This window comes from Prinia subflava, chromosome 3 (assembly GCF_021018805.1).
Source record: "Prinia subflava isolate CZ2003 ecotype Zambia chromosome 3, Cam_Psub_1.2, whole genome shotgun sequence".
Classification (NCBI taxonomy): domain Eukaryota; kingdom Metazoa; phylum Chordata; class Aves; order Passeriformes; family Cisticolidae; genus Prinia; species Prinia subflava.
The window spans coordinates 10835475-10861151 of NC_086249.1; the positions used below are offsets into that span (position 1 = coordinate 10835475).

At 39.8% G+C, this 25677-nt stretch overlaps 1 protein-coding gene across 6 annotated transcripts in view; it reads left to right on the forward strand.

The window, feature by feature from the left end:
* Positions 1 to 25677, forward strand: part of ROBO2 (roundabout guidance receptor 2) — a 429807-nt gene that overhangs the window by 397848 nt on the left and 6282 nt on the right. For 2 of the 6 annotated variants that reach the window (XM_063393923.1, XM_063393924.1), the window contains exons 23-26: positions 2361 to 2575; positions 11940 to 12122; positions 16754 to 16924; positions 23194 to 23457. In XM_063393923.1, the coding sequence (XP_063249993.1) occupies positions 2361 to 2575; positions 11940 to 12122; positions 16754 to 16924; positions 23194 to 23457 (833 nt within the window). The remainder of the gene's footprint in view (positions 1 to 2360; positions 2576 to 11939; positions 12123 to 16753; positions 16925 to 23193; positions 23458 to 25677) is intronic. The other 4 variants (XM_063393926.1, XM_063393927.1, XM_063393925.1 and 1 more) reach the window with 3 other exon arrangements.

Here is a 25677-nt window from a genome sequence, read left to right on the forward strand (position 1 = left end):
AGTTATTCAGCTTGAGCTCCCATAAATGCATCAGGCAGGTAGGCAGGCGGTGCCAAAGCAAAGCCAGCTGTTTTCCCTGGACACCGTGGAAGCCTCGGGGCTTGTCTGCAATCTGCACTCGAGTCAACAGGGTACCTCGGGCCCGCTGCAGCGCCGCGCTGCCAAGCACAACCCCAGCCTGCCTGTGGGACAGCCCCAAATCCCAGGCAGCAGCCAGACCTGGCCTCTTGAAGGTCCTGGCTTCGGAGCCAGCACACAGATGCACACCCTGCCAGCACAGGCAGTGGCTGCTGCACTGTGCAGCTGTTACCCTTCCAACGCCCTCCAAACCGGTCCAGGCACGGATAATGGAGCAGGATGCTGCAGCAAAGCCTCGTGCAGCTGGCAGGAAAGGTCTTGCTCCCTTTTTGGGGAAATGAAAATTGATTGGGAAGTTCCATAATGTGCTTAGGATTATACAGATTTTAACACCGCTCTTGTGTAAAGTCACAGTAATTGAGCCTGAAACTCCAAAAATAAAAATAACAAGGGCATAACCTTTTTTTCATGCCTTTTGGGTACTGGGCTAAATGCTAAGGGTGATTTTTAGAGACAAGTGATTTTTATGACATGGAATTTTTAATATATTTCTGTTGTTTGACTGGATATGTATCATGCTAGTCAAAGTTAGTAGAAAGTCCTCCATTGCTTTGACTGGGAAGGAATATATTTTAGTCTTCTTTTCACAAAGTTAACCTGTCCATTGTAGAGACAGGGGAAAAACTAAACAGCAAAATGAGACCTGTCAGATAGGTTACTGTGGGAGTAGCAAGTGAGAAATACAGAGATCAGCCAACTAGGAATTTAAGAAAGAGCCCATTAGAGATTACTGGAAAAGTACATAATCATTATGGCCTTGATCCAGCAAATCACTTAAGTATATGCTTAACTATGAGTACATGAGAAATTGACTTCAATTGTTCTATCACAAGCTTAGCATTAAACATATACTTAAGCATTTTGCTTGATGAGGAGCTAATCACACTGTTTATTGAGGGTTAGTTAGATGGTAATGCCCTTTAGTGCCCCAGTGTTTTGAACACTGCATAGAACACTAAAAACCTGGTGTCCAGGCAGAAAAGTGTTCAATAACTGTTAATCAAAGGGGGCTGTATGTCAAAAGGAAAACACTTGTTCTGGAAATAAGATTCAGAATAAGCAATAAGTTAAAACCTCCACTGAGGTGGAGAAAGTTACCAATGGTACATAACATTTACCATGACATTCTCATATCTGATAGATTTACATTGTGGGAAAAAAAAAGGCTCATTGAATAAAGAGAATTCATTCATGTAGGCAATAATTCAGCACAAAGTTTCCACTGAAAATGTATCATAGCTGGGAGCCAAACAGGTGACAATTGCAATTTCTTCAGTTCTACTGATGTCCAAGCAAGAGACCAGCAGAATCCTGGATCCCATCCCAAGTGCTGCCGATGCAAATCAGGTCATGGCACCTCACGTGGAGCCACCCAAGGATTCCCACGTGCCTAAGTTAGCAATTTCAAGCGTGGTACATGCTGTTGTGCCAAGGCCAGTCATGCCTGGCTCCCCTGGCACAGCTTGCTGTGTACCTGTTGTGCTGTGGGGAATGCTGCTCTGAAAGCTGATGGCATTCTTTTCTCTCAGAGGCCAGGCAAATCAAACGCTGAATCCCATGCTTGCCTTTGGTCATTTAGCTATCCTGTGTCTGCTTTTTTGTCTTCTTATTTTTTTGTTTTATGTGATTGCTGCATGCAGTAATTTCACACATGCGTGCCCTAATACTGCTGCAATTAAATCAATTAAGCGTCTTGGAATAAAGCAAAATGAAAGGGCCTCGCTGATGATGCATTCATTGGACTTGAAAATTTCTTCTGTCCTACTGGCCATTTCCTCCTCTTTAGGGTGACTTTTGCTTCAGGCACTGATCTGTTTAAGCGGAAGAAGCGAGATTTAACTTTGGTTCAGTGTGTGATTTGCAAGGGGGAGTATTGGGTGAGACACTTATACGCTAGGCTGGGATTCAGAATTGTTCTTTTCTGTGGCATTCCTACCTAATTTTTGTAGCCTCTGTGTCTGTCGCTCTTCATCTGTGAGAAGACAATCCTGACCTTCCCCATCCTAAAGGATTTTGTCTTTATTATTTTTATTTAAGACTGGAAAGTGTGCAGGCACTCTGGTATTAGAAGCTGTGGTGAATAATTGACTTTTCTTGAGTTTGGGCCTAACTAAGCACGCTTTGTAAACCTACTTCAGGACTTGTTGAAAGACTTGTGTTTTATTGCCCATGGGCTGCAAAGTCTCATCCATTCTGATAACTTTTCCTGTTTCTTTGTGTAGGCACATCCAAAGCAATACACAACCTCCTCAGGCTCCAGTTCCTCCCCTAGGATACGTGACTGGAAACCTCATTTCAGATTTGGAAACAGATGTTCCAGATGACGATGATGATGAGGATGATATTGAAGAAGAAACTGTAGAAATCAGTAGGCCACTAAGAGGTCTAGAGCATACTCCAGGCTCCAGTATGGACAATCTAGACAGCTCTGTGACAGGTAACCAAACACTGTGACACCAGCTTGGTACTACCAGTAAAATACGTCACCATTTGGACAATTTCTAAGTGAAAATTTATTCCACTCAATTTCTGTAACATTTAACATGTTAATACTAAACGCTACAATTAAAGAAGGATTTGGAAATACTTTGCTTTGCTGCAAAATGATAAGGAAATTCATGAATTTTAAAAAGCTTTAAAGACTTGAAAGAAAATTCAGTTATATTCCAGCTTTCATGAAAGGTTCATTCTACTAGAGAAGCAAAGCAATTACAAAGAGGGGGAAGACCTCAGCTTAGCAATATATATTTCATAAATCAGGAGCAGCATAAAAATGTTATCTTAAAGCACTTTTAGATATTCTGCTGGGCAAATGCTTTCCCAGATGAACACAAGGAAGTTAAAACACTTCAGAGTAAGTATACCTAGATCAGCACAACATTTATTTCTAGAGTAAATACAACATTTATGCAGGAAAATGTGTATTTTGCACATACTTTGTATTGCTGAATTTAATTGTTATAATTGTAATTGTTCCCTTTTAGAAAATCTGTTTAATAATTCTGACCCTCCTTCCTTCACTTCTTCCTGTCCTTTGCATGCTTTAGAAAGCTACATCATCAAAGGGGAGCTAGAAAGGCCTGCTATAATAAACTAATGGAATTCAAATTAATTACATTGCTGTTGGTGAAATGTAGGCAGTGAAAGACACTGATTTTTAAAAACACAGATTTTGTATGGACATCATGTACTTTTTGTAAGCATCAGTGTAGTTCTCTTTAGGTTGAACCAGGGCCTCTGTATAATGTACTGTGCCCATAATGTGAAGGTGTGCTGGAGACCCAGATATCCCCAATGCCACAGTGTTAACAGGTGCTGCTTCAGTTTTTGGTCAGACAGACACTGATTGTTGGTTTTACCTTAAGGGAGGCTTGTTCAGGACAACCTCCTACCATAGCACCACTGAATTCCATCTTTGTCTGGACCTCTGATATTCCAAGACTTTTGCACTCATACTTAAGGATTGCTAATCTGAAAACACTGCAGGAATATGACAGTGATGGAGCATCAATCATTTTCTTCCTTTCCCTTGTTGAATGAAAGAGCATGTAGCTTAATCCCACCTTCCAGGTTTTCCTTCACCCTAGAGCCAGGCTGCTTGCCAATCTAATTAAGATTTAAGAATGGTATCTCTGCTGCTGTGATTTGAAATCCAGATGCAACTGAAGGCCGTAGAGTTTAAGTTTAAATCCCTGAACTGAGAAGGTTAACATCTTAGTGCATGAGTATGTTAACTCACTTTGCTTGAATTTCTAGTGTAATCTCCTTCAGGCTACAATTCTGCATATTTTTGCATATCTCACTAAAGGCTCAGAAGCCTTTCTGTTAGTAGTTCACTAAGAATTTTGCACTGGTAGAACAGCAACAAATAAATAAAAAAACAGGTTAGTATACATTTTTCACTTGATATATATTAATAGGGCAATGCTTATGTATCTGTATATCAGAAAATGAATGTTTCCACATTTACATCTTCACCTAATAGTTTGGACCACTCCTCCTAGAGCAAATAAGTAATAGTTGTACTCCTGCTCCAATTTGAAACTTTTGTGCTTATTAAAATTTATACTTTTATGAATAACCTTCAAACTTGTTATAATATTTTAAAATCTTGTTTAATTTTTGGAGTGTTAAATTACTGGAGTGTTAAAGGCTTCTTGATATGTTGGAAGAAAGTGAGCGGAACTTGATAATGTAGACTGGGAGTATACTTACGGTGATCTAAATGTACTTCCATTAATCACCACCACTAACTTCCTGTGGCCTCATCCAGCTGAAAATTAAGGCTTTTCTTTTACCTTTTCTTTAACTTGTTTAATTACTGGCTAGATTTGTTCCTTGCTGTGGTTCACTGCATGGCAAGGTGTGTGCTGGCACTGCAGGAAGGGAATGTGCAGCTGGAAGGGAAGGAAAATTAAAGACTGCCCTCATAGCACTTAGCCAACATTTAGACTGACTTAATTATGGAGTGATAGTCTTACAAAGTACACCCAGAGTGTTAGCCTAAAGTATCTGTAAGATGGCAAAATCTCCAAACAGCAAAACTACTGTTTTCCTCAGTTACAATATGATAAAACCTTGATTTTAGAAGAGTTTGTATTGGGCTTGGTTTTTTCCTAAAGGTGGAAAGAAATTGCCTATTATATTTGGCCAAATTTTGTTTTTCAAAAGAGAATTTTAATTTTTGTTTATCTGTTTCTGTTAACTTTTCTAGGTTGTGTTTGATGGTGTTAAAGAGTGTAAAGCAAATTGCTTCAGTTGTTCCCAAGCTGTTTCTCATTCTTCAACTTGATTGCTTTTAAAATGCTGTAGAACAACTAAATTGTTCTTTCTTGTGCTGGGAATATATAAGCTACTTCTTTTCACAGAGCCTTTGGTGACTTCAAGCCAGCATTTTTCTAGGAATTTATAGAATTCACTTCTCTAAGTGTATCTGAAAATGGAGGCAAATGAGAGCAGCTGACCCAGATGAAGCAATATTTCTGTTCATTCTGAAGTGCCCTGGGAGTTCAGTGTTTGTGAGAAATCTAAATTGACATCCCTTGGTCCAGACTTCTCTGAACAGAGTTGCTATGGAGGGAGCAGGGCGAGGTTCCTCACCTTGTAGTGTTGCTAGCTTCAGCCATGCCTCAAAGATACCCACTCTTGGACTGGAATGGGGCTTTGTTCTTCATGGCTGAGCTGAGCTGAGAACAAGGATTTCCTGCAGTGCCAAATGTGGGATTCTCCAAGGGGAAGCACTGGCACTGCGTGAGCCAAAGCACAAACTACTGAATCCCTCTGACACCACAGTGCTGCTCCTTTAAACTGTTTAAAAGTCAAGTTGTCTTCCAGGCCCTTGAGTTTTAGTCACAGCTAACTGAAGATTCAGACAAGGATTTAATCTGCACTATTAAGCTTTCCTCTTTGCAGGTGGCAGAGACATAATGTTGACATGTATAATAAAGTGAAAAAAAAGGAGGAGTGCACAGGAACTGTATCTTAAGATTCTCCAGATATCACAAAGAGAACTCAGGGAGGGAGGTTTAGATTTGCATGTTTGTGGGATGTAATATGAAATTAAAGCCAAGGTTTTGCTTCATTCCCAGTATGGTTTGTTAAGATATTGAGTCACTGAATCTGCTTTAAAAAAAAAAAGTAGAAAGAATCAAAAAACACTGGTAAAATTTTTTCTCACTTAAATTTTAATTCATGATTATTTAGGGTTATTTTTTGCTTTCAGAGACACATTGAAGTATGTTTTTTCTTTCTCATATGTTTAATGTTTGCCTTTAAAACGAATTGCTGTGCAGAGTTATGGCATGAATGGCCACAAAGAGTCTGTTGCATTATTCTACTTTAATAGACTTAATTAATTGCATATGACAACTGTAGAAGAAATTAATTTGCTTCTCACTGAAATCACTAAGAGCAAGCCTGGGTTTTTTCAGGTCAAAGTGTTATGGTTTGGGGGTTTTCTTTGCCCTCTCCTTACCTCCTCCTCCTGCAGCACCAGTGAAGGCGGTTGTGAGAGCTGTTGTATCTTCAGTCCTGGTGCATTTTGTCTGAGGGAAGTGTTTGGCTCATTAACTAGCATGGCAATTAGAGCAAGACCTCTTCTACCTAACTAACACAAACTGATATAAACAGAGAGATATTCTTGTAAACAGTGCCTCAACAAATGGGCAACCATTTTTTTTTCAATAGAATTATATAGATCTAAATTATAAAAATCTCTGTAGATTGTTTAGGTCAGCAGGGAAGAATATCTCTTATTTGACATGCTTTGGTCTTGATTATAAGACTCACTGATCAGTCTCTGTAAGGAAAAAGCTGTTCATTCTCTGTGTTTGAGCACAAATGGAATAATTCTCAAAAACTGCACAGTATCATTTTCATGAGCCATATTTTACCATGGCAGAGCTCAATATTTGTATTGATTTGCTTAGGGATACCTATTGCAAAAGATTCTATTTTATAAGCAGTTAGACAGATTGCATTTAATAGGAAGAATGTGCTTCATGGATTAAATATGTGCTCAGAAAATAGGAAACTGCTACTTTTTGTATCTCATAAAAATGGTAATGCAACAATTAGCAGGGTCATATTATAAAGCACAGACTTTACTCTAGCTTAATGGATCTAGGGATATGCATTCATCAGCAACGATAGATTTAGCATAAAATGACATGTAAATGAATTGATGACTGATCATAAATTAATTTTAGTGCTGAAGAAGTAATAGAGACACAGCAAGTTGCCACTTTATCATAGTATTTTACTGCTCAGCAACATTTGAGCAACTACTTAATGTTCTGTGTGCATTTCTTTTCTAACAGCTTGAATAAATTTGAGATTTTTTTGTGCCTTTCAGCAATATGGAAACCAAAAAAATCTAGAAGGATGGAATGCAAACAGAAATAAATTTGGCTAAGTGACATAAATTCATTTTTCATTAGATGTTTATGAAGGTCATTAATTATCATTGGACCTGTGAAGTGCTGAATATCCACGTATGGTTTTATCCTCCCTTTTTTAAGTGTTTTCTGCCCAGAAAATAAAACATTTAAAACTTAGAGGTTTATTCCAGGTGTATACATTTAAGTAGATGGGCATTTATGGTAGAAGAAGGTTAAAAACAAAGTCTAGTTTTTGGAAGGGTGATCATATTTAGATTCTGCATTCAAACACTTCTATTATTCTTCCTTATTTTGATGATACAGTGACTATTGCCCCTTCTATTCCATCACTTCCACCAAAATCAGTGGGCATTCCTGCTGTGTAATCATGACAGAGGTCAAACATATGCAAGAGAGGATAATATCTTTGTCCTGTACAAAGGCTAAAAGAATTCTCTAACTGATTTCAGCTGAAGCAGCATCAGTCCCTAAGGACATCACCCACACTTCAGAAACCTAAGCAGTCTATCCCTGTTCCATTAAAAAAACTGCAGAGGAGCAGAGGCTTAACATTAATATGTGCTGGATGGTCTAGTAAAGGAAAACACATGAAGCAAGCACACAGAGGTTGGTAGATGCAGAAAAGTATCTAATGGAATTCTCAGAAGTGCCAGGTTTGTTGTGAGCAGGTACACAGGTACATTAGACATTTTTATTTCACAGGTACATTAGACAGCCTTCATTATTATTTTTAAGTAAAGCAACGGTACACTTTGCAAAGAAAAATAGCATTTTTATTGCCAGCAAAATGCCACTAAAGCAGTAGCATGTAGTCTACTGGAAGCTGGCACCTCTGTTTTCCTCACCTTTCCCTGAGAGCAAAGAAGCTTTCTGTTTGCATTAGCACCAAGAGATATTTTATGGAGCAAGAAAACAGAGTTCAACTTTTCACAGAGCTGATTTTGTTCTGCATAAAGCATTTACTGCTGCTGTCAGCAAGAGTAAAATTTACAGTTGCCAGAAAGCGTAAAAACTCAAACGTGCTCTTGGAAAACACATAGTGAGCTGCATGTAAAGAAGACACTAAAAGCCTGTTTCATCCCATTTCAAAATGCACAGTTGATCTGAAAGGAACGTCAGCATCTCTTATTCTGCCTTTATTCAGAGGAAAACAAATGTGCATCCGATTTGGAAAGCGAGAGGCCAGTGGGTGCCTTTAAACAAGCAGTCACACGTGTGCTCTGTTAACACAGCTGTGTGCTGGCCTGAGGTGCCCGGGCTGGGCTCCAGCACTCCCGTGCCTTCTGGGCAATGCCTACACCTCTGCAGGTCAGAGCAAAATGGGATTTACTGCTGCACGTTTTGCTGGGGAACAGAAATTGTTTGTGCAGGGAAACTGAATAGCTCAGGAATCCGTAGAAATAGTGCAGAGATTTTGCCTTTGGCTCCCTGGTCACACACAGCTGTGGGTGCTGTATGTGTCTCGGGGTGTTCTGCTGACTTCAGCAGTTAGAAGTTTCTATATTAAAAGTTGCTCCCAGCAACCAGAAGTAATGTAGAATGGTTTGGACTAGGAGGGGCTTTTAAAGGTCCTATTGTTCCAGCTCCCCTGCTGTGGACAGGGGCTCTTTCTACTAGACCAGGTTGCTCAGAGCCCCATCCAGCTTGACCTTGAACAATTCCAGGATTGGAACATCCACAGCTTCTCTGGGCAACCTGTTCCAGTGCCTTACCACCCTCATGGTAAAGAATTTCTTCCTTATATGTAATCTAAACCTTCTCTCAGACTGAAAATATTGCTTCTTGTCCTGTCCCCACAGGCCTTGTCAGAAAGGCTCTGCAATGATCCCACTCTATAAATTGAAATGCTGCAGCAAGATATCCCCACAGCTCTGTGTTCTCCAGGCTGAGCAACCCCAGTTGTCCCAGCCTGTCTTCACAGAAGAGGGGTTCCAACACTCTAATCATTGTTGTGGCTCCTCTCTGGACACCTTGAACAGGGCCCTGTCTGCCTTGTGCCAGGGACCCCAGAAATGGGTGCAGAACTCCAGGTGGGGTCATGACATCTCAGTAAAACCCTGTCCCTGCAAGAACAGAGCTTCCAGTGTGACAGGCCCCTCCTAGAACAGCTGCTGGAGGAGTGATCCATAGCCAGAGCACACTATTCCCAGCCTGGCTAATATTTGCTCTCCGTGGGAATGTGGAGGAGTTGAGGAACAGAGATTTATTTATAGGGTTAGCCTAGAAAACTGACAGTCTGATAACAAAAACATAGGTAATTTTAGAAAAACTGACATGTCTGTGAGTGTGTAGAACAATAGCTGTTTTCACACACTATGTCCTTTTGCAGATTTTTAATATATTTCATACCTAAAACAAGATTTTTTTCTTTTTTTTGACTGGTTAACAAAGCAAATGAAAAACAGCTACTACACATACCCTGAAAGTGTCACATCCAAATTACCATGTGCACTGCATGTTGTGTAACAGCTGTGGTTAGCAAATGGACAAAGCAATGTGAGCAAATAGAAATGAAAAGTTCTTTTAAAACATCCATGGACCATGACACTGAAAACAAAATGTGCTCTGTATAGGATTTTATATGTCTCTGCACAGACAAAAGAATATCTGACACAAAACCCTTGGGCCCTGAAATTAATAGCATATGTGTTAAATTTTTACCATCTAAGTATCATCCTTTGATATGTGTAGCTCTAGTTACATTTTTATGTTTCAGCTTGTGCTCCCATATTTTGTGGAATGTGTCTATAAGTGATTGTTTGAAAATGTCCTCAGTTATAGCATTTCATTTTCTTACATCTTCATTAAGTGTTTTATCTGCTGTATCTCTTTTCAGACATCATCAATAACTGCTGCTAAGTGTCTTTTCTCTCCATTCTCTATGATGTCCTACTGCACTTTGATAGTTCAGAAAATGTCTTCTCAGAGGGAATTCAGTTTTACCCTTCCCTTGCTGTGATCTGGGCTCCCTCACATCTGTCTGCATCAGGTCGAGTCTGTTTGGAAAATAACAATTTTATGTGTGCTTTTGGCAAGCAGAATCAAACTCTGTCACTCTCTGTTGCACTTAACACACTTTCTGCCTGTCAGACCTCCACAGACCTCTTTGGTTTCTTTTCTTGTATCTGAGGAGTGCACAGGTTTGTGTTATTATACCCTGCCACTTCTCTGACATTAAAAGGTTTGGTCACTGCAGCATCACAAAATAATCCATTGTTCTTGGGCTTCGTGGGCCAGCATGCTACTGAATTCCAGGATTCATTTATTGTACTCAGGACCTATTTTTGCAGGACATTTTTAATATTTGTCACCACCATTAGTTAATTAGCCTATCAATTAACCAATAAGCGGGTCATTATTGATTTACTGCTTAACAATTTTAAGCACAGAAATGCTTTCTTGGGCATGGATTTAGAAAAAGCTGCTGTACTGCTACACATTTTATGTGCATTTACAGAAATTCAGCTCTGCTGAGTAAAGTCAGGGCCATGATGCATCCCTCCACATGTGTCTTCATGCCTTTGAAAACCAGTTCTCTGCAGATTCTCACAGGTCCACTGGGCTTTTTTTTTCCAACATATAGGTATTGCTAAAAAGCACATTTCAGATATTTTGAGATGGGTGTGGTGCCTGTACTATCTCAGAACAACACAGCAGCATGCAATGCTCAGGTCCCAAAAGCACTCTGGTGGCTCTGCACCTCACCTGGGTTTGGTAGCTCGTTTAACAGGGCTGCCCTGTTCTTGGAGCAAAGTGCTTGCTGCTGGCTCTTCCCTTTGTCTCCTGCTCCACTGCACGGTGCAGAATGACCCTGGGACATTTTAGAAGTACAGAATGCCACCATCTCCATCTGAAACCCTGAAAGAAACAGAATTACAGTACTTCAGAAAAAAAAAATAAAAATTGAACTGAGCAATAGCTTTTGAAATTTATGGGCAGCTGATTGATGCTTAATTCATGCTTCAGAAAAAAATGAAAGAAAATATAAATGAAGAGCGAATAAGATTTATCCTTCCTTCTCTATTTTGCTCTTTATATTTTAGTTATGTCAAGATTTCTGTATGTGGGTTTTCTGATATCTGGTTTTCTGACTGTGTTTTTATGATGTTGTTATCACCTTCCTCTCCTGCAGTGGTGGTAATCCGTAGGTAGAAAGTACCATGGGGCCAACACTGGTGTAGCGATGGAATCAGTGTTAAATCTGAGCATATATTTGCTCTGCTCTTGAATCTTAATTATTTCTAACCTTTTGAAAAAGTTACTTTAATCCACTAGAGTGAACTACTTTAGATCAGCTACTTTCAGGCCATTAAAACTGCTCATTTATTTTAAGGTTTTGATTGACAAAATTACATGGAGCCAGTCTTGTTCAGAATAGCTCTAGAAGCCCAGGTCTGACTTTAGCCATATCTACTGAGACTTAAATATATGCAGTCCAAAATTAAGACTTGGTTTGGCAAATATCAAGCTAGATACTGATTTGTAACAAGTCAAGTAAAACAAAAATATCAAAACCAGACACATTCAATTCAATCACAGGAAAAAAAGCATTAATTGTCAAAAGAATTTATTGCAGAGCCTTTGCATTTGTAGAGAATATGCATTATTTTGTTTACAGGAGCAAAGCTACATGGAGCAAGCTACAAATGAGATCCCACCTAGCTCTGATAGTGCTCTGTTGTACCAAACTCTGTTCAGATAAACTTTGGGGTTTGTGTTGTGAAAAGACACAATTAGTGGGTCTTTAAGCTTTAGATGAATATTGCTCTTCTGTACCAAGCTCTGTCAAATGAATTTTGGGTTTCCTGTTGAGAAAGGACGTGTTAGGTGGGTCTTTAAGCTTTAGATGAACAAAGAGTATCAAATGTGCACCACTCACTAGCCCCCTACATTTGTTTTTAGGTTCAATGGTAAATGGATGGGGTTCTGCGTCTGATGAGGACCGTAACTTTTCTAGTCGTAGATCTAGTGTAGGTAGCTCCTCAGATGACTCCATCTTTACCAGCGGCACTTTTGCACAAGCACTGGTTGCAGCAGCAGATAAAGCTGGGTTTAGGCTGGATGGAACCAGCCTGACAAGAACAGGTTTGTAGACTCAAAGTTGATGCTTTCTGCATGAAGGGTGTCTCTGCCTATCCTTCTCTCAGTGACTGCGTCTCACACTTGTCTAACGTGCATGGGATAAGGTGGATGGAGATACTTCTGTCGGTGTATTTTAAATGAAACCTTGTGTTATGTTTCATTTCTAGTGATCTGAAGTAGTGAATAGCACAAGCTTTTAATCTGCACCTTTGGTCTGCTGTAGTTCCCCTCAGTGCTGACTCTGCTCTGGATTTACTGACTCATTTAATATTTCGGTGAAGAGATTACTAATTCTGCCTTGCAGCCTTTGATGATTTCATTTTCTGAAAATCTCCTCACAATCATTCACATTTCCAGTGATGAACATCACGTTTCAACTATTATCTCTATCCCTGCTCCTCTGTTGCATTTCATGTTGCAAAAGTGTGTTTTTCTGTGAAGTTTTGCAGAGCATGGGGTGAATTGGTGTGCTTTGATTGTTAAAAAAACAAACTGTTTAAAGCTCGATTAATAGCTGATTTTAAAAATACTTAATTTAATAAGTTCATACATTTTGATAACATTTAATTTTGGTTATGCCAACTGAATCTGCCAAGTAAAATGTAGCACAGGTAAAGGGGATATTACATTTGAAAACAGCCAATCATCTGAAATTAGTTTATGAAAACTAAGTATATTTTAGTTCTTATTTTTAAAGCTTCATATGTTTTACTTCTACTAAAAAATATAAAGAAATATTATCTTTATCTGGTTAAAAAAGGATACATTCACATTTCCTTAGTCTTGTCAAAATAGCAGCAATAACTAATTATTTAAATCCACAAATCCAATAGCAGAGTATGAACTTGGGTCATATTTTTTGCTGTGGTTTTTCTGCTAATTCTGGATGACAGGTTCTATAATATTTCTATCATTTAAATTTTTTAGACTATTAGTCTGGTATGAAGTCTCCTTCAGTAAAATGTGTGCATTTAAAAGAAAGTTTCTTGTTGGGGCTGAAAACTGTAGGTTTTCTGCATGCAATAACTTCATGGCAAGGACTGCCTTTTAGGAACATCAGGAATAAAGGCAAGAGTGGATGGCAAAGTCCTAAAATCCATCTTCTTTCAAATCACTGGGGCTTTTACCACTGGCTTTGGTCAGGCATAGTCATCCTTAAAAGATTATTTCACCACAGCTGAAGCCCTCAGTTGTTTCCTTCTATTAATGGAAAACTGAGTAAATCTGGCTTATCACTTAAAAAAAAAAAAAAAAAAACCAAAAAAAACACCACACCAAGAAAACTCATGTAGACCTTAACTTATCTAGTATGGACACATCTGTCCAAACTGTAACTTAAAATATACTGTTTTCCTTGAAGAATCTCCCAGCTTCTGAATGAAAGGAGCAAATTGTTTCCAACCTTTTTTTTGGTGGTGTTTGCTCCAGTAAAAGTTAATGCAAATATTCACCAAAATTACTGTCACTTGTATCAAACCTTTGAGAAGTGCAGTTTCCACCACAAACACACTCATAACAGAAGTAAATGGACTCACAAACATGGACATTTAAGAATAAATACAATTTTTTATTGTAGCTATGTGAATGGAAACTAGAAGGAAAGGATGAGAGCCCCCTAGTCAGTTGTATTTTCCTAGCTTGATTAGGTCACAAATGCCCTTAAAGTGAGTATGTGTGTAATTCCTCAGACAGACCATTAGAACAGAGGGTATAAAAAAGGATCCAGCAGCTGTGGTAGAGACTTTATGATTATTGCCCTCTTATTCTCTTAATGATCCAGCAGCCAAAATGGAAATAAAATGAAAACCGACATGTAAACAAACAGCCCTCCCTTTTTTTTTCCTGGCAGAGACCTCAGCAAACAGAAATAGTACTCCCCCTGCTCACTGCAGTGTCATTAGGATGTGTCACCTCGCAGGGCAGGGTGGCTCGGTCAGACAGCCCTGCTGCCCCACAGCAGCCCCAGAGTGCAGCACGGTGTCTGGCAGAGCAGAAGCAGCAGTGTTATCCTGCTCATTGCTCCGAAGGGAGCCTGAAGGTCCTGGCTCTTTATTCCTCTGCAGTCTGGACAGTTATTTTCACCCATTTAGAACAGCTGTGAAATACTCTCAGCGGTAGATACTAAAGGAGATGTCCAGCTTGATAGCCTCACGTGGGAATGTCTGATTGCCAAGCAGGAGAGGCACTGGTGAATCCAGATGCAATGTGTCTCTCCTGCCAGACACTTTGATTCCAGTTTCCAGAAGCCATCATGTGATTTGCCATGAAGTTCAAACAGCTTTCCCTTTTAACACCCTTGGGAAATTAAATCAAGAATTAGTGGATTCATCCTTGTCTCCACTTAAACACACTAAATCTGCTGCAGAAAGTCTGACACTGCTCAGCAGTTCTTACTGGAAGGGCTGCATACAAATACAAGATGCTGTAATCAGTTATTAAGTGCATTGAAAAATGTGCTATGGGAGTCTGCACATCATCTGTGTTTGCCCCATGTATGATTTAGGTCAGTGCTATTTATTTTGCCTCATTTTTGTGAAAGGATAAAAGAGAAAGTTTAGTGCCTATTTCTTTTTAAAGCCAGCATTCTAAATGGATAATCACATTTCTTAGTCAAAAGAATAAGTGTGAAGAATCTGCATCCTGCACTCACTAGTTGTACTTGCATGTTGTGAGTTTATTTTTGCAAAACATCTGTGCAGCGTGCTATGAGCTGGGATGAAATTTCAGGCTCACATCTGAATTTCTTTGCATTAGGAGTCTTTTTTAATTTTTATTTTTAAATGAAATTTTAATATTTTTTCTGAGTTCATCTGCTGTGTTATCCTTATCCATGAAACAAGGGCTTGATCACTTGTCTTTGTCTGGCTGCAGCTGTGCCAGCTATAGAGGTTAATGTTCCCAAGTGCTTATTCCTTGCTTTCTCCCAGCTCCAGAATTAGCTGCTTGGGTGGGTGTTCTGTAACCCAATTTCAGATAAAATGAGCTCGGTTAGCAAAGGCATTGTTTTCAGACTATATAAATTCAATTGGGCTTTTTCTTTTTCTTTTTTTTTTTTTTTTTTTTGGCAGAGGAGGGTTAGGGAATGCCCAAATGAGGGCTCCAAAGATGGTAACCCCTGATAGCTGGCAGAGATGTGCAGCTGGGGACAAGCCTGCCTGCGAGCAGTGCCCTCCTCAGGGTGCACAACAGTCAGGAGGTAGAAGTTAAAGCCTGAGAGAGTCACAAAATCTCTGAAGTCAAACAGTGAAATATTATCCTAACACGTATGTATTAGTGTGAAACAACATGTTAGAGAGATTATGGCTACTTTTCCACCATGCCTTCTTGGTGCTCAGAATGTTTCAAACAGGATGCTGAGCTGCATATTACCCCCAGTTAGGCTTTTCTAGGTTGTATGGGACAGCACATTGGAAGTGAGCACATCTGTTGGAAGGCTTTACTAGAAAACATAACCCACTGCAGGGTAGACCAGAGCATAAAAAGACCTCCTTCCTATCACGGGGCCAGTTGACCAGAAAAATAGCAATCACCCATTTTGCCACTTTCTATCATCTCTCACACCAACTAGGCCTAGAACAGCACTGAAAGAGAAGAAATTTGGACTGGCTTATGCATTTTCCACTGGAGATAGCATTAAAGTATGTAAGAATTTTAATTACCAATTCTAAATGAATTAAGATGTTAACATCTCCAAAATTTCACAGGAACGACATACACATGAACAAAAGAAAGTCAAAGATGGTGATTTTTAGCTTTCATCAGTTATCATTAAATATTAAGTCTAGTTAACAGAATAAAAATATCAGAATAAGAAGAAGTGACTATAGTAAATGAACTGTGCTCTTTGAATTCCAAGACTGTTAATCATCTGCCTCATAGAACAGCATCAAAGATATTTCTTAAAGAGAAATCGTGTCGCTTGAATATATATATATACACACACAACATATATATGTAGTATGGATATATACAACAGATATATATATATAAATATGGACACAACAGATATATATATAAATAAATCTTAATAGAATATATATTTTTAACAAATAAAAGTACTGAAAATTAACTGGGAAATTTTAGCATTTAAATATACCCCCATTTTTATATCTTGAGAAAAGAGAGCCCTTAAGTATGCGGTGCTCCAATGCTACATAGCTTGCAAAATCAGTTATGTTTATCTCGCTGGAGTTACTCCAGATTCACAGTGCATATGGGAGCCCCTAAAATGGGAATCTGGCTCAGAAAACATGAAAGTGGAAGGTAGGAGGAGATAAATTTGATATGATTGCAGAACTGTTTTCCTTCCCTGTTTGAGGCTGAGGAGTTGTTATGACACATCTGTTCAGCACACAGAGCAGGTAGGAGTTACATGGCATACAGTCGTTTTATCACAACAGATGGAATAATTTTAATTATAAAAGTTAAAGACAAAAGAATGCCAAGTTTCTCTACTTCACGTTTTGTGGTGTGTCTTAAAGCAGTTGTTATCAGTGGGTACCTTGAGGGGACACTTGCCTGCCTCTGAGAATTAGGCCTGATTTAATGTTTCGGAGCAGACATTAATAGAACAGCCCATTTCAAGGCAATAACATTTTTTTCATCTCCTTTCCTTTTTTTTTTTCCTTCTTTAGGCAAAGCATATTCTTCCTCTCAGAGACCTCGGCCAGGCAGTCCTTTTTCTACTGACAGCAACACCAGTGCAGCTGTCAACCAGGGTCAGAGGCCGAGGCCCACGAAAAAACACAAGGGTGGACGCTTGGAGCAGCCCCCGCTGCCTCATCGCCGGGAGGGAATCACGGACGGTGAGTGTTGGGGGAGGAAAACCTGCAGGAGTGCCCAGCAGGAGAAGGCAGAGCCATCTTTGCAGGAATGTGGGTTACAGGCAGTGACTGCTTTGGTGCAGTTCAGCTCCCCGGGTTGCCGTGTGGGCAGTGTGGGGCGAGCGTTCGAGGAGCCTCTCCCCATTGCTGCTCTGAACATGTCATCGTCTCTAAGGGTTTCTCAGAAATCTTACTCCAAAATGACTGCATTGCACGTGAGTCGACATTGAAAAATGGCCTGTGGGTGATTTTACAATTTATGGAAGCAGCCACCAGTAGCAGTAGCTGTGTGTCCTGAATTCCTAAGGAGAAGCAGGGAGCCGCTCCCACAGGACTTGTTTGGTTTGTGCTGGTTTTGACAGACACCCAACAGCTACAGCAACACGTGCCATGTTTTCCCATGATTCTGCCTCACCTCTTGTCCGTGCTGCTTCAGTCCTGACATCCACTGACCTCAGTGACCGTGTCTCCCTCTTTTACATCTCCACTTCTCTCTTACGACTGCTTCACATCTGGAAATTTCAGGCGTGTCTGTTCTGCTCTTCTGATAATTAAGATCAGCTCTGTCTTCCATTTTCTTTGTCTACCCTACTTGAGTCTGGCAGAAGACAGTTATTGCCTGTTAGTTTCTGAGGAAGACTGGATAGGAAGGTGGCCAGCTCCCCCTCATTTCTTCTGATCCCTGGTCTTGCACCTGTAGGTATTGAAGTGATAAGTGTGTTCACCAAAGGGGTTATTGTTACACCTCCAGCTCTGTGGCTCATTCTCACTGTGATATTATTTGTGGAAACAGCTTAAAGTAGCTTATATTCTGCTCCTCCGAGTTCCTTTAACCATTCATTCCCTCCCCTTATGGATATATTACAGAGCCCTCTCTATTACATAGATCCATTGAATAGATGTGTCTGTGAGAACAGTAACTGGAAAATTATGGATGTCATGTGTGGTGCTGGCCATACTCTTGCTGTACACGTTTTGCTAACCCTTCTGAGTGCCATATCCTGTCACCCTGCACTGTGAGCATCTTTGGCCACAAATTCTGTGTACATGTGAGTTTGTAGTGCACTCAGTATGGTGGACACTAATCCTTCTGCTTCTGAATACCATTGCTACAGAAGTGTTTTACAATAGTGTGGGTACCAGAAAATTAATGGGGATCCAGTTCAGGTCATGAGACAGATGGAAGTGGGGCTCCTCAGAGAACAACTCCATCATAAAATTTGGGATTGTTTGAAATTAGTGAAAGAGATCCAATTCTAAGATTCATTTTAAAAGAGGAAACTCCTATTGCCTTTTATTTATCCTTTTAAAAATACTAATCTTACCAGTCTCTTTCATATATTTAAATTAGAATACAAATGATTTACTATTTCCTTCAACCTCTCAGACATGGGCAATAACCATAACAGCTTTCAGGTGCCATTAGATTAATATTTATCTTTTATAAACCTAGTTAAAGTCCTTGCTATGTGTTGCAAAAATTTATGATGTCCTGGAGCAATAGAGGAACAGTTCCCATCCTGTATTAACACAGGAACAAACAAACAAACACAAATGGTGCAGTTTTCCGCTTCAACTCCTACTCAATGTGAGTCATTAAAGTGTAATGTCAAGTCTGAGTCATAGTTAAATTTGCAAAAGATCATTTGTCAATTAAGGAAGCTAAAAGTTGCTGCTGCCACCTGCATGTATGTAAACAATTAAATTTAGGAATCTCTGGTCTGCAGAAATTAAAAATGGTAACTGGGTGCTTTCTGTGGAACATTGCAATGAACTTCATAAAGACAAACAATACCACTATCCTTAAGCTATAGCTAGAATGAGCAAGTAGGAGAGCTTTGGATATGTCCAGCAATTCCAAGCCCTAATCCAGGCCAGTCTATTCAGCCCTGGGCCCTCCTGGTTTCTGTGAAAAGCATCACTATACATTTTCTCTGTTTTTTCAGATGTCTCCAATCCATCCCCTTATAACTGCTTCCTCTTGGATTTGTCTTGTGAGAATATACTCGGTTTGCCAGTTGTTTCCAAATTCCCAAGTTGGATGAGTCCTGTTATCCTGTGTTTAAGTCTCATCACATACCGGATGTCTGTCATTTTCAATTTTCATTGACCAAGAAAGCTCCAGTTTTCTCTGCCCATTCCCATACACATCATGAGTGCTTCCTCCTTGTTAACTGTAACCATGTGGGACAGTGCAAAAGACCTAAGAAACTGTAATATTTAACACATAGCACACACATCTCAGACCGTGTAAGCATTTGAGGGTTCAACTTCATGCTTAGTTCTGACAGCAATCCACACAAATCCCTTAAAACCCATTTCCTTCAGCTGCAGGTCAGAAGCCTCTAGAGACTGACTCTGGATGGAGTCTTCATATTTCTCTTGCTGTACAACTTGTTTTTTTCACTTCCACATCCTGAAAGACTATGGAGACAACACCAAATCCACAGAGGAAGAATATGTTATGAATCCCTCAGATAATCAGAACTTTCATTCTGAGCTCACAGTCCATCATAAAAAAAAATTAAAAACAAAAAATCAGCCAGGAGGGCTTTAGTTAGTGCTCAAGGAATAATTTGTTTTCCTAGAAACAAGTAGTCATGAATTGCAAAACAGTGGAATCTGTCATATAGTTGGCAGCATGGTAACTGTGTGACTGAAGTTAAAAGCCCTTCCTTAACTGAGCATAATATTTAAAAAAAAAAAAAAAATCAAAGAGGAGGCAGAAGGGAAATACGCTCAGGGTTTGAAAAAGAGAACTGGAACATAAGACTTATGTTACCGTGCCTTGCTACTAACTTCCGGCTGTGTATTAAAAATAGTTTTTAATGTTGAGAAAATACTTATTTTCTGATGCTAGAAAGTGTTCCAGAGGCTTATTAAATGTCACAGTAATTATCACCCCTAGGAGAAGAAATCACTGACACAGGTAGAAAGGTGTGTCCTTATAGCTGTAGGTTCTTTAACTTGCTGCTTTTTCCGGTTAATGATGAGAGGCTGTGCCAAACCTTGACTGGTGCCTCAATCATTTAGCCAGTGCTCAGCCTTCTAAGGAAGAGCTGGAGTAATCCCAGACTGAATATCCATCTCCCCCTTACCAGGCACTCTGATGTCCTACAGCTCCTCAATCACAATCCCTCCATTACTGAATCAATAAGTCCATCACCTCCCCACCAATGCACTTACGAATTGCCTTGCAGGTTTGATAATCCTGCCATTAGAGACTTCAGAATGAAAATCTGGATGACATCCTACTGACCTAGAAAGTTACTAGCTCAGTGCAGGCTTTCAGGTATTTTCCCTACCACCTGAATGATAAATGGGATTTAGATGGAAGTAGGTTGAATCAGTGTTACCACTCTGGGTATCCTCACTGAAAATCCCACTGAAATCCCTACATCTCTAAATTCATAACTTCTCTGAAGGGATTGACATGATGGAATGATTGACATGGTTGCCTTTATGTGGTAATAAGTCTGCCTGTGAGGATCTGAGATTTCTAACTCAGCTGACATCCGTTACCCCTTTAGAGGGTAGGAAAACCAAAGCAAGGCAAGACTATTCTCAATGGTGTTGGGGGAAGAAGCTCATGACTCCAGATACATGGGATCTTTATATCAACCCCGGAAAGAGAGCAGAAAATACTTAGTTATTGACTAAGGCACAAGATTTAGAATGCAGGATGTAAGCTGCAGAGCAAATCAAAAGCCACATTTCCAAATGAAGCTCTCTTCCAGCTTCTTTTTATTTAAAAGGACAGGTAGGTGTTACTGTGGCTGTCAACCTTGAGTAAGGAGGTGAAGAAACACTTTAGTCAGGTGATGTTTGGCTACAATTAGTAAGTGTTCTTACAGATCTTCTCAGACACCTGTAACACAACTCAATATGTTTGTACTCAGGCCAGAGCCAGTTTATATTAATTCCAAAGTACCTGTAGTTCTAGAATTCTGTGAAGCTTCATTACAAGACAACTTTTATTTTTCTCTTCAACTCATCCACAGGTTTAAAGCACCCAAGGAAATTTACAAACATGTTGTTTCACTTCACTTCTATGCATAAGTCAGTCTTTATGCTTGTTTTGTGGATGGATAAAAGCAATAATCAGGTTAACAGTAAATCAACACCATAACTCTACAGTAATTCCAGGAGTTGCAGCCAGCTCTAGAACATGCAGTATAGTTTAACTACAAGCCTTCTTTCCTTTTAAGTATCTAATTAATAACAACTATTAGACAGAAATTTCTGAAGTAGGGTAGTCTGTTTAAAGTTTAATACTGCAATAATTTTACCTAATTTTTTTTCTATGCTACAACTTGAAAATTTTGCTTATATTGAACAGTAAATATTTTATCTGGGAAAATTGCATAGTCCGATGTCATGTTATGGCTGTGTTTATTGGATTCAATGCATCTCCACAAAGTGCTTATAAATCACAGCTTCAGTAATCTCTATTTCAGATTGCACAGGCAGATGCCAGTGTTGTGGTTCTGTACATTAACTGGTTATGATCGCAATAAAATCAATTATAAGAAATGCCATTTTGGAAGCCAGCACTATAAAGCAATTTTAACATTGGCAAGCTCCCATACACTCCTGCTTCCACCTACAGTAACTCAAGTACAGTCATTGTCATGAAAGGTCGCATCTATATTCATAACGAAACATTTCTCAAATAAATTAGTGCTGAACATAAAGCATGCACCAAGCTCACTGGCAGATTATTAAAAGGCTGCTCTCGCCAGAGGGTGCTTATCTTAATCTGGGGCAGAGCACTTCAGCTGTGAGCAAAGGGGCAGGAGCATCACTGGATACAACTTCTTTCTCTTGCAAACATAAATAACATGCCCATCCTCATTTATCTGTAAGAGACAGTGTTTACTGGAATGACATCTCAGCAACTTTGGAAGCATTTCTGCTCCATATGTGAGGTATAAGTATCACCTCTAACAGCAAGGACATGAAAAAAAATCTGTATAGCATTATATAAAGCATTATATAAAGCTGGATTAGAGACTTTGAAATAAACTCCCTCCACAGGCCTCCTGACCAATTTACAAAATGAATTTCAGTTGCACTAGAGTTACAATCATCAGACTTCCCTGCAGGCAAAACAGAGGTTTACTTTTCCATGCCTGTTACTGAGCCAAGTTCAATTCCTTGAAAACAGGTCAGACCCAAATCTACTGTAAGCCAACACAGGTTTTTGTGAAGTTGATGTGGCTACAGTGATTTGTTTGGGCTATCCATTGCCCCAAAACAGAATTATCAAAAAGTGTTCCTTGTATAAAATGTGTGTATGACATAGAAGGATTTTCATTATGATACTAAAGGTGCTTCCATTTTCTGATTTTTTTTTTCTTTTAAATAATCTGGACTATTGTGAGTCCAGATTACAATGTGAGTCAGCATTACAATTACCCTGAGTCTATCGATACCTTGGGTTGAGGACTAATAAAAAAGCTTGCTTTTGCCCCCATAAATGTGATTAGAAGGCTGACCTTCAATTCTACAAGCATCATAGTAGTCCAAGTCACAAACTTGAAAAGGACAGAAGTTGTAAGAGACCAGGCAAGTGTCTTTCCATTAGCTGAAACTGTGTTTTAATTGGTTATAATTGCAAGACTGCTAAACTTAAGAGTGGCCATCCTCTAGTCTCTGACGACTAGCTGTTCATTTTGTTGGTTACATGCTGACTCGTTGTTTAGTGGTTCCATTAAAACACAGTGGTCAGAGATGTACTGATGCTTTTTCAAGGACACTAGGTTTAACAATTAATTTTTCCCAATATTTGTGTCATTTTATTCATTTTGATTAAGTTCTATATTAGATTTTGAGCTGGAAGTGTAGCCCAAGACCAGGATGAAATAAGCCCCAGTATGGTGGAGGGAAGTTGTAAACTGGCACTGGTCAGTTTTCCACAGCCTTTCTGAATTCCTTGCAGTTACTGAATAAAGCAGCTGAAGTACACCCCACGGAAAATAAATCCCATCCTTGAAAGTGTAAGTTAGAGCTCAGAGTCTATTGATTTTTTATTGAAGTTAGAAAGAGGTAGAAACACAGAATAAAGAGCTAGCGGAAGTCGAAACCCTTTCTTGATTAACGTGAAATTTCCTCCTTTTAAAATCAACCGATTTAGCGGCTCGTACCCTTCGCAAGGCACTTTTCTTTTCAGCGTCGAAACCAGACCTTCTGTTTCAATTAAAAAAAAAAAAAAAAGTTCAGTTCACCTGAATGTTATTCACGTTTTTTAGATCTTCCACCACCACCCGAGCCGCCCCCCGGTCAGGGTTTAAGGCAGCCCGTAGCGCCGGGCCAGCGCGGAGGCTCTGCCGAGAGGAAGGGGAGCTCTCTGGAGAGGCAGCACGCAGCAGCCAGCGTAGATGACACAAAGAGCTCCCTGGACCGGCCCGCTAGGACATCACTAGAGTGGCAGCGGCAAGCCCAGGAGTGGATAAGCTCTACAGACCGCCAAGAGGATTTCAGGAAAGCCCAACACAAACCAGCCTTCGGATCAGGTGTGTGCGCGCTGCACCGGCCGAGGCGAGGCAGGCGGCGGCTGCACCCCTCTGCCGAGGGGTCTGTGCCTGGCAGGGCTCTAGGGTCACCTTGCACCTCTCCGGGAGAGCGCTGGCGAGGGTCAGGCTGGAGAGTGAGGAAGGGCAAAGTGAAAGGAGAGCTTGTGGTCCAACTGTCTTCCCTCCTGCAGCAATGAAATCCCTTGATCACCTGACTCAGTGCACTCTTTGCAATGTTTTGGAAATTGATATTGTTCTCAAGCATAGTGATGGAGAAAATAGGAACAGTTTCAGGCCAGCTGGAAGGAGAGAGATTTTTAGAGTATCTTTTGTTAGATATATTTGTTTATACTTATAGGGCCATATTTTCCAGTTCTTTCAACCTGCTTCCAAGTTGGCAGCAGTTTTTTTACATGCCAGCAAGAAGGCTGGTCCTTCTGAGCTAGTGACATTCCTTTCAGCTGTATTAAAAACCCTCTCTTCTCCTTATTCGAGGATATGACAAAGTGGCATTCATCTCTTAAGCCCAGCAAGGTGACAGCACAGGTTTTCACCTTCATACAGGACCTGCACCTTGCCCCAAGCTGACTTTAGCACCTAAATGGATTTCAAGTCTGCACAATTGTGCACAGGAGGTGATGCTGGGCTGGAGTTGTATTTCTTCAGTATTTCCAGTTTCCCTTTCTCAGCCTGACCTCAAGTAAAAGCTGCTGTTTCATCCTAGGGCGTTTTCTTTAACCCATTAATCACCTCATCCCAGTGCAGTGCTGATTAGAGTGATACAAGAGGACAAATAAGATTCAAACAAAAAAATCGTACTGTGTGTGGAGTTCTTTGTGTAGGGTTACGCTGTTTCTTCACTTATGTATGTATCTCCCACAGTCACACTAGAGGTACTCTTTTCATCCATATTTTTCTTGATTTCATTTACTCTTAAAGCTCCTTGTTAATCTAACACAGTAATACCACTGACGTACTAAGAAAAGAATAGTATTGTGCAGAAAAGTCTGTCACGGGGGCAGGATTTACTGAATAAAGTCCTCCTAGGGAAAATACTGCTGCCTGTAATATTTGTAGTAAATATTTTAAATACAATCCTTATTTTTAAAATATAATGGTACTGCTAAAACCTCCTAATATGCTGGCTGCATAAACAAGGGAGTGGCTGTTCATGTTCTGAAATCACGATGTGAAGTCACAGTTTAAAAATAATGTGTGAAATTTATGCTGCTTGGTGAAATGGCAACGTTAACTGCAATTTAGATGATGTACAAACACATAGAAAATAGCCCAAATATACCCTACACTTCTCATTTTCTTGGTAATTATTATTAAGGATGCCTCTCTGACTTGCTTAGAAAGAAGTCCCTTCTTTTTCCTCTGCCTCATAAGTGTACAAATAGAATTTGTCATTTATTCTGCGATGCAGAGCTTATAAAGTAGTAAAATTCCCATCCTGCAGGGCATGCATTTATCTGTCCATAAATAAAGAGAATTTGATCTTGACTCTTCCAGTGCCCTACACTGAAGTGGTTACAGGTATCCTGTTCTTGTCAGATTCAGGATGCCGAGAGCAAATGCTTATCTTTTATGCATAAAAAAGGATGCCTCTGGGAGATGTTATGAGTTTATCCTGGTGTGAGGAGTTCATAAAGTTTGTGCACAAGATGGGCCAGGGCTTCATATCTCTCTGTCTGCATTCTCATTCCAGCCTCTTGCGCTGCAGCTTTCCTGCTCTGCACTCTTGTCTCTGGTAGATTTTAAAAAGGCTGCTCTTGTGCGTGATGCTGGTTTATATCACTAAATTTGGGTGTTTTAATAATATTAATTGTGCTTCTTCCCCTTTCCTTTATTAATGGCATAGTTCTTTGGAAATCCACTCTGTCCCAGTTTTCAATACATTTCTGAAAAAGAGTTACTATTAGCTATCAGCTTCCAGAAAATAGATAATTTGCAACTTAGGGGGTTTGTGTCAGATGTTACCAAGCTGTGAGTGAAATTTTGAAAGACTTTTAGTTTGAAGTTGAATAGAATAAAAACACCTGAGTCTGGGATCTCTGTTTCCACTGGTTGCTTTCAGTATAATCAAGATCACTGAAGTCCTGGCAGTAGCTTCACTGTAAAACTGGAGTTAAAGCACATCAAATATCACATGCTCAGCTCCCCCTCTGATGAAAGTGGTGCTAGATCAGGCTACAATAGTTTTGATAACAGGAAAAG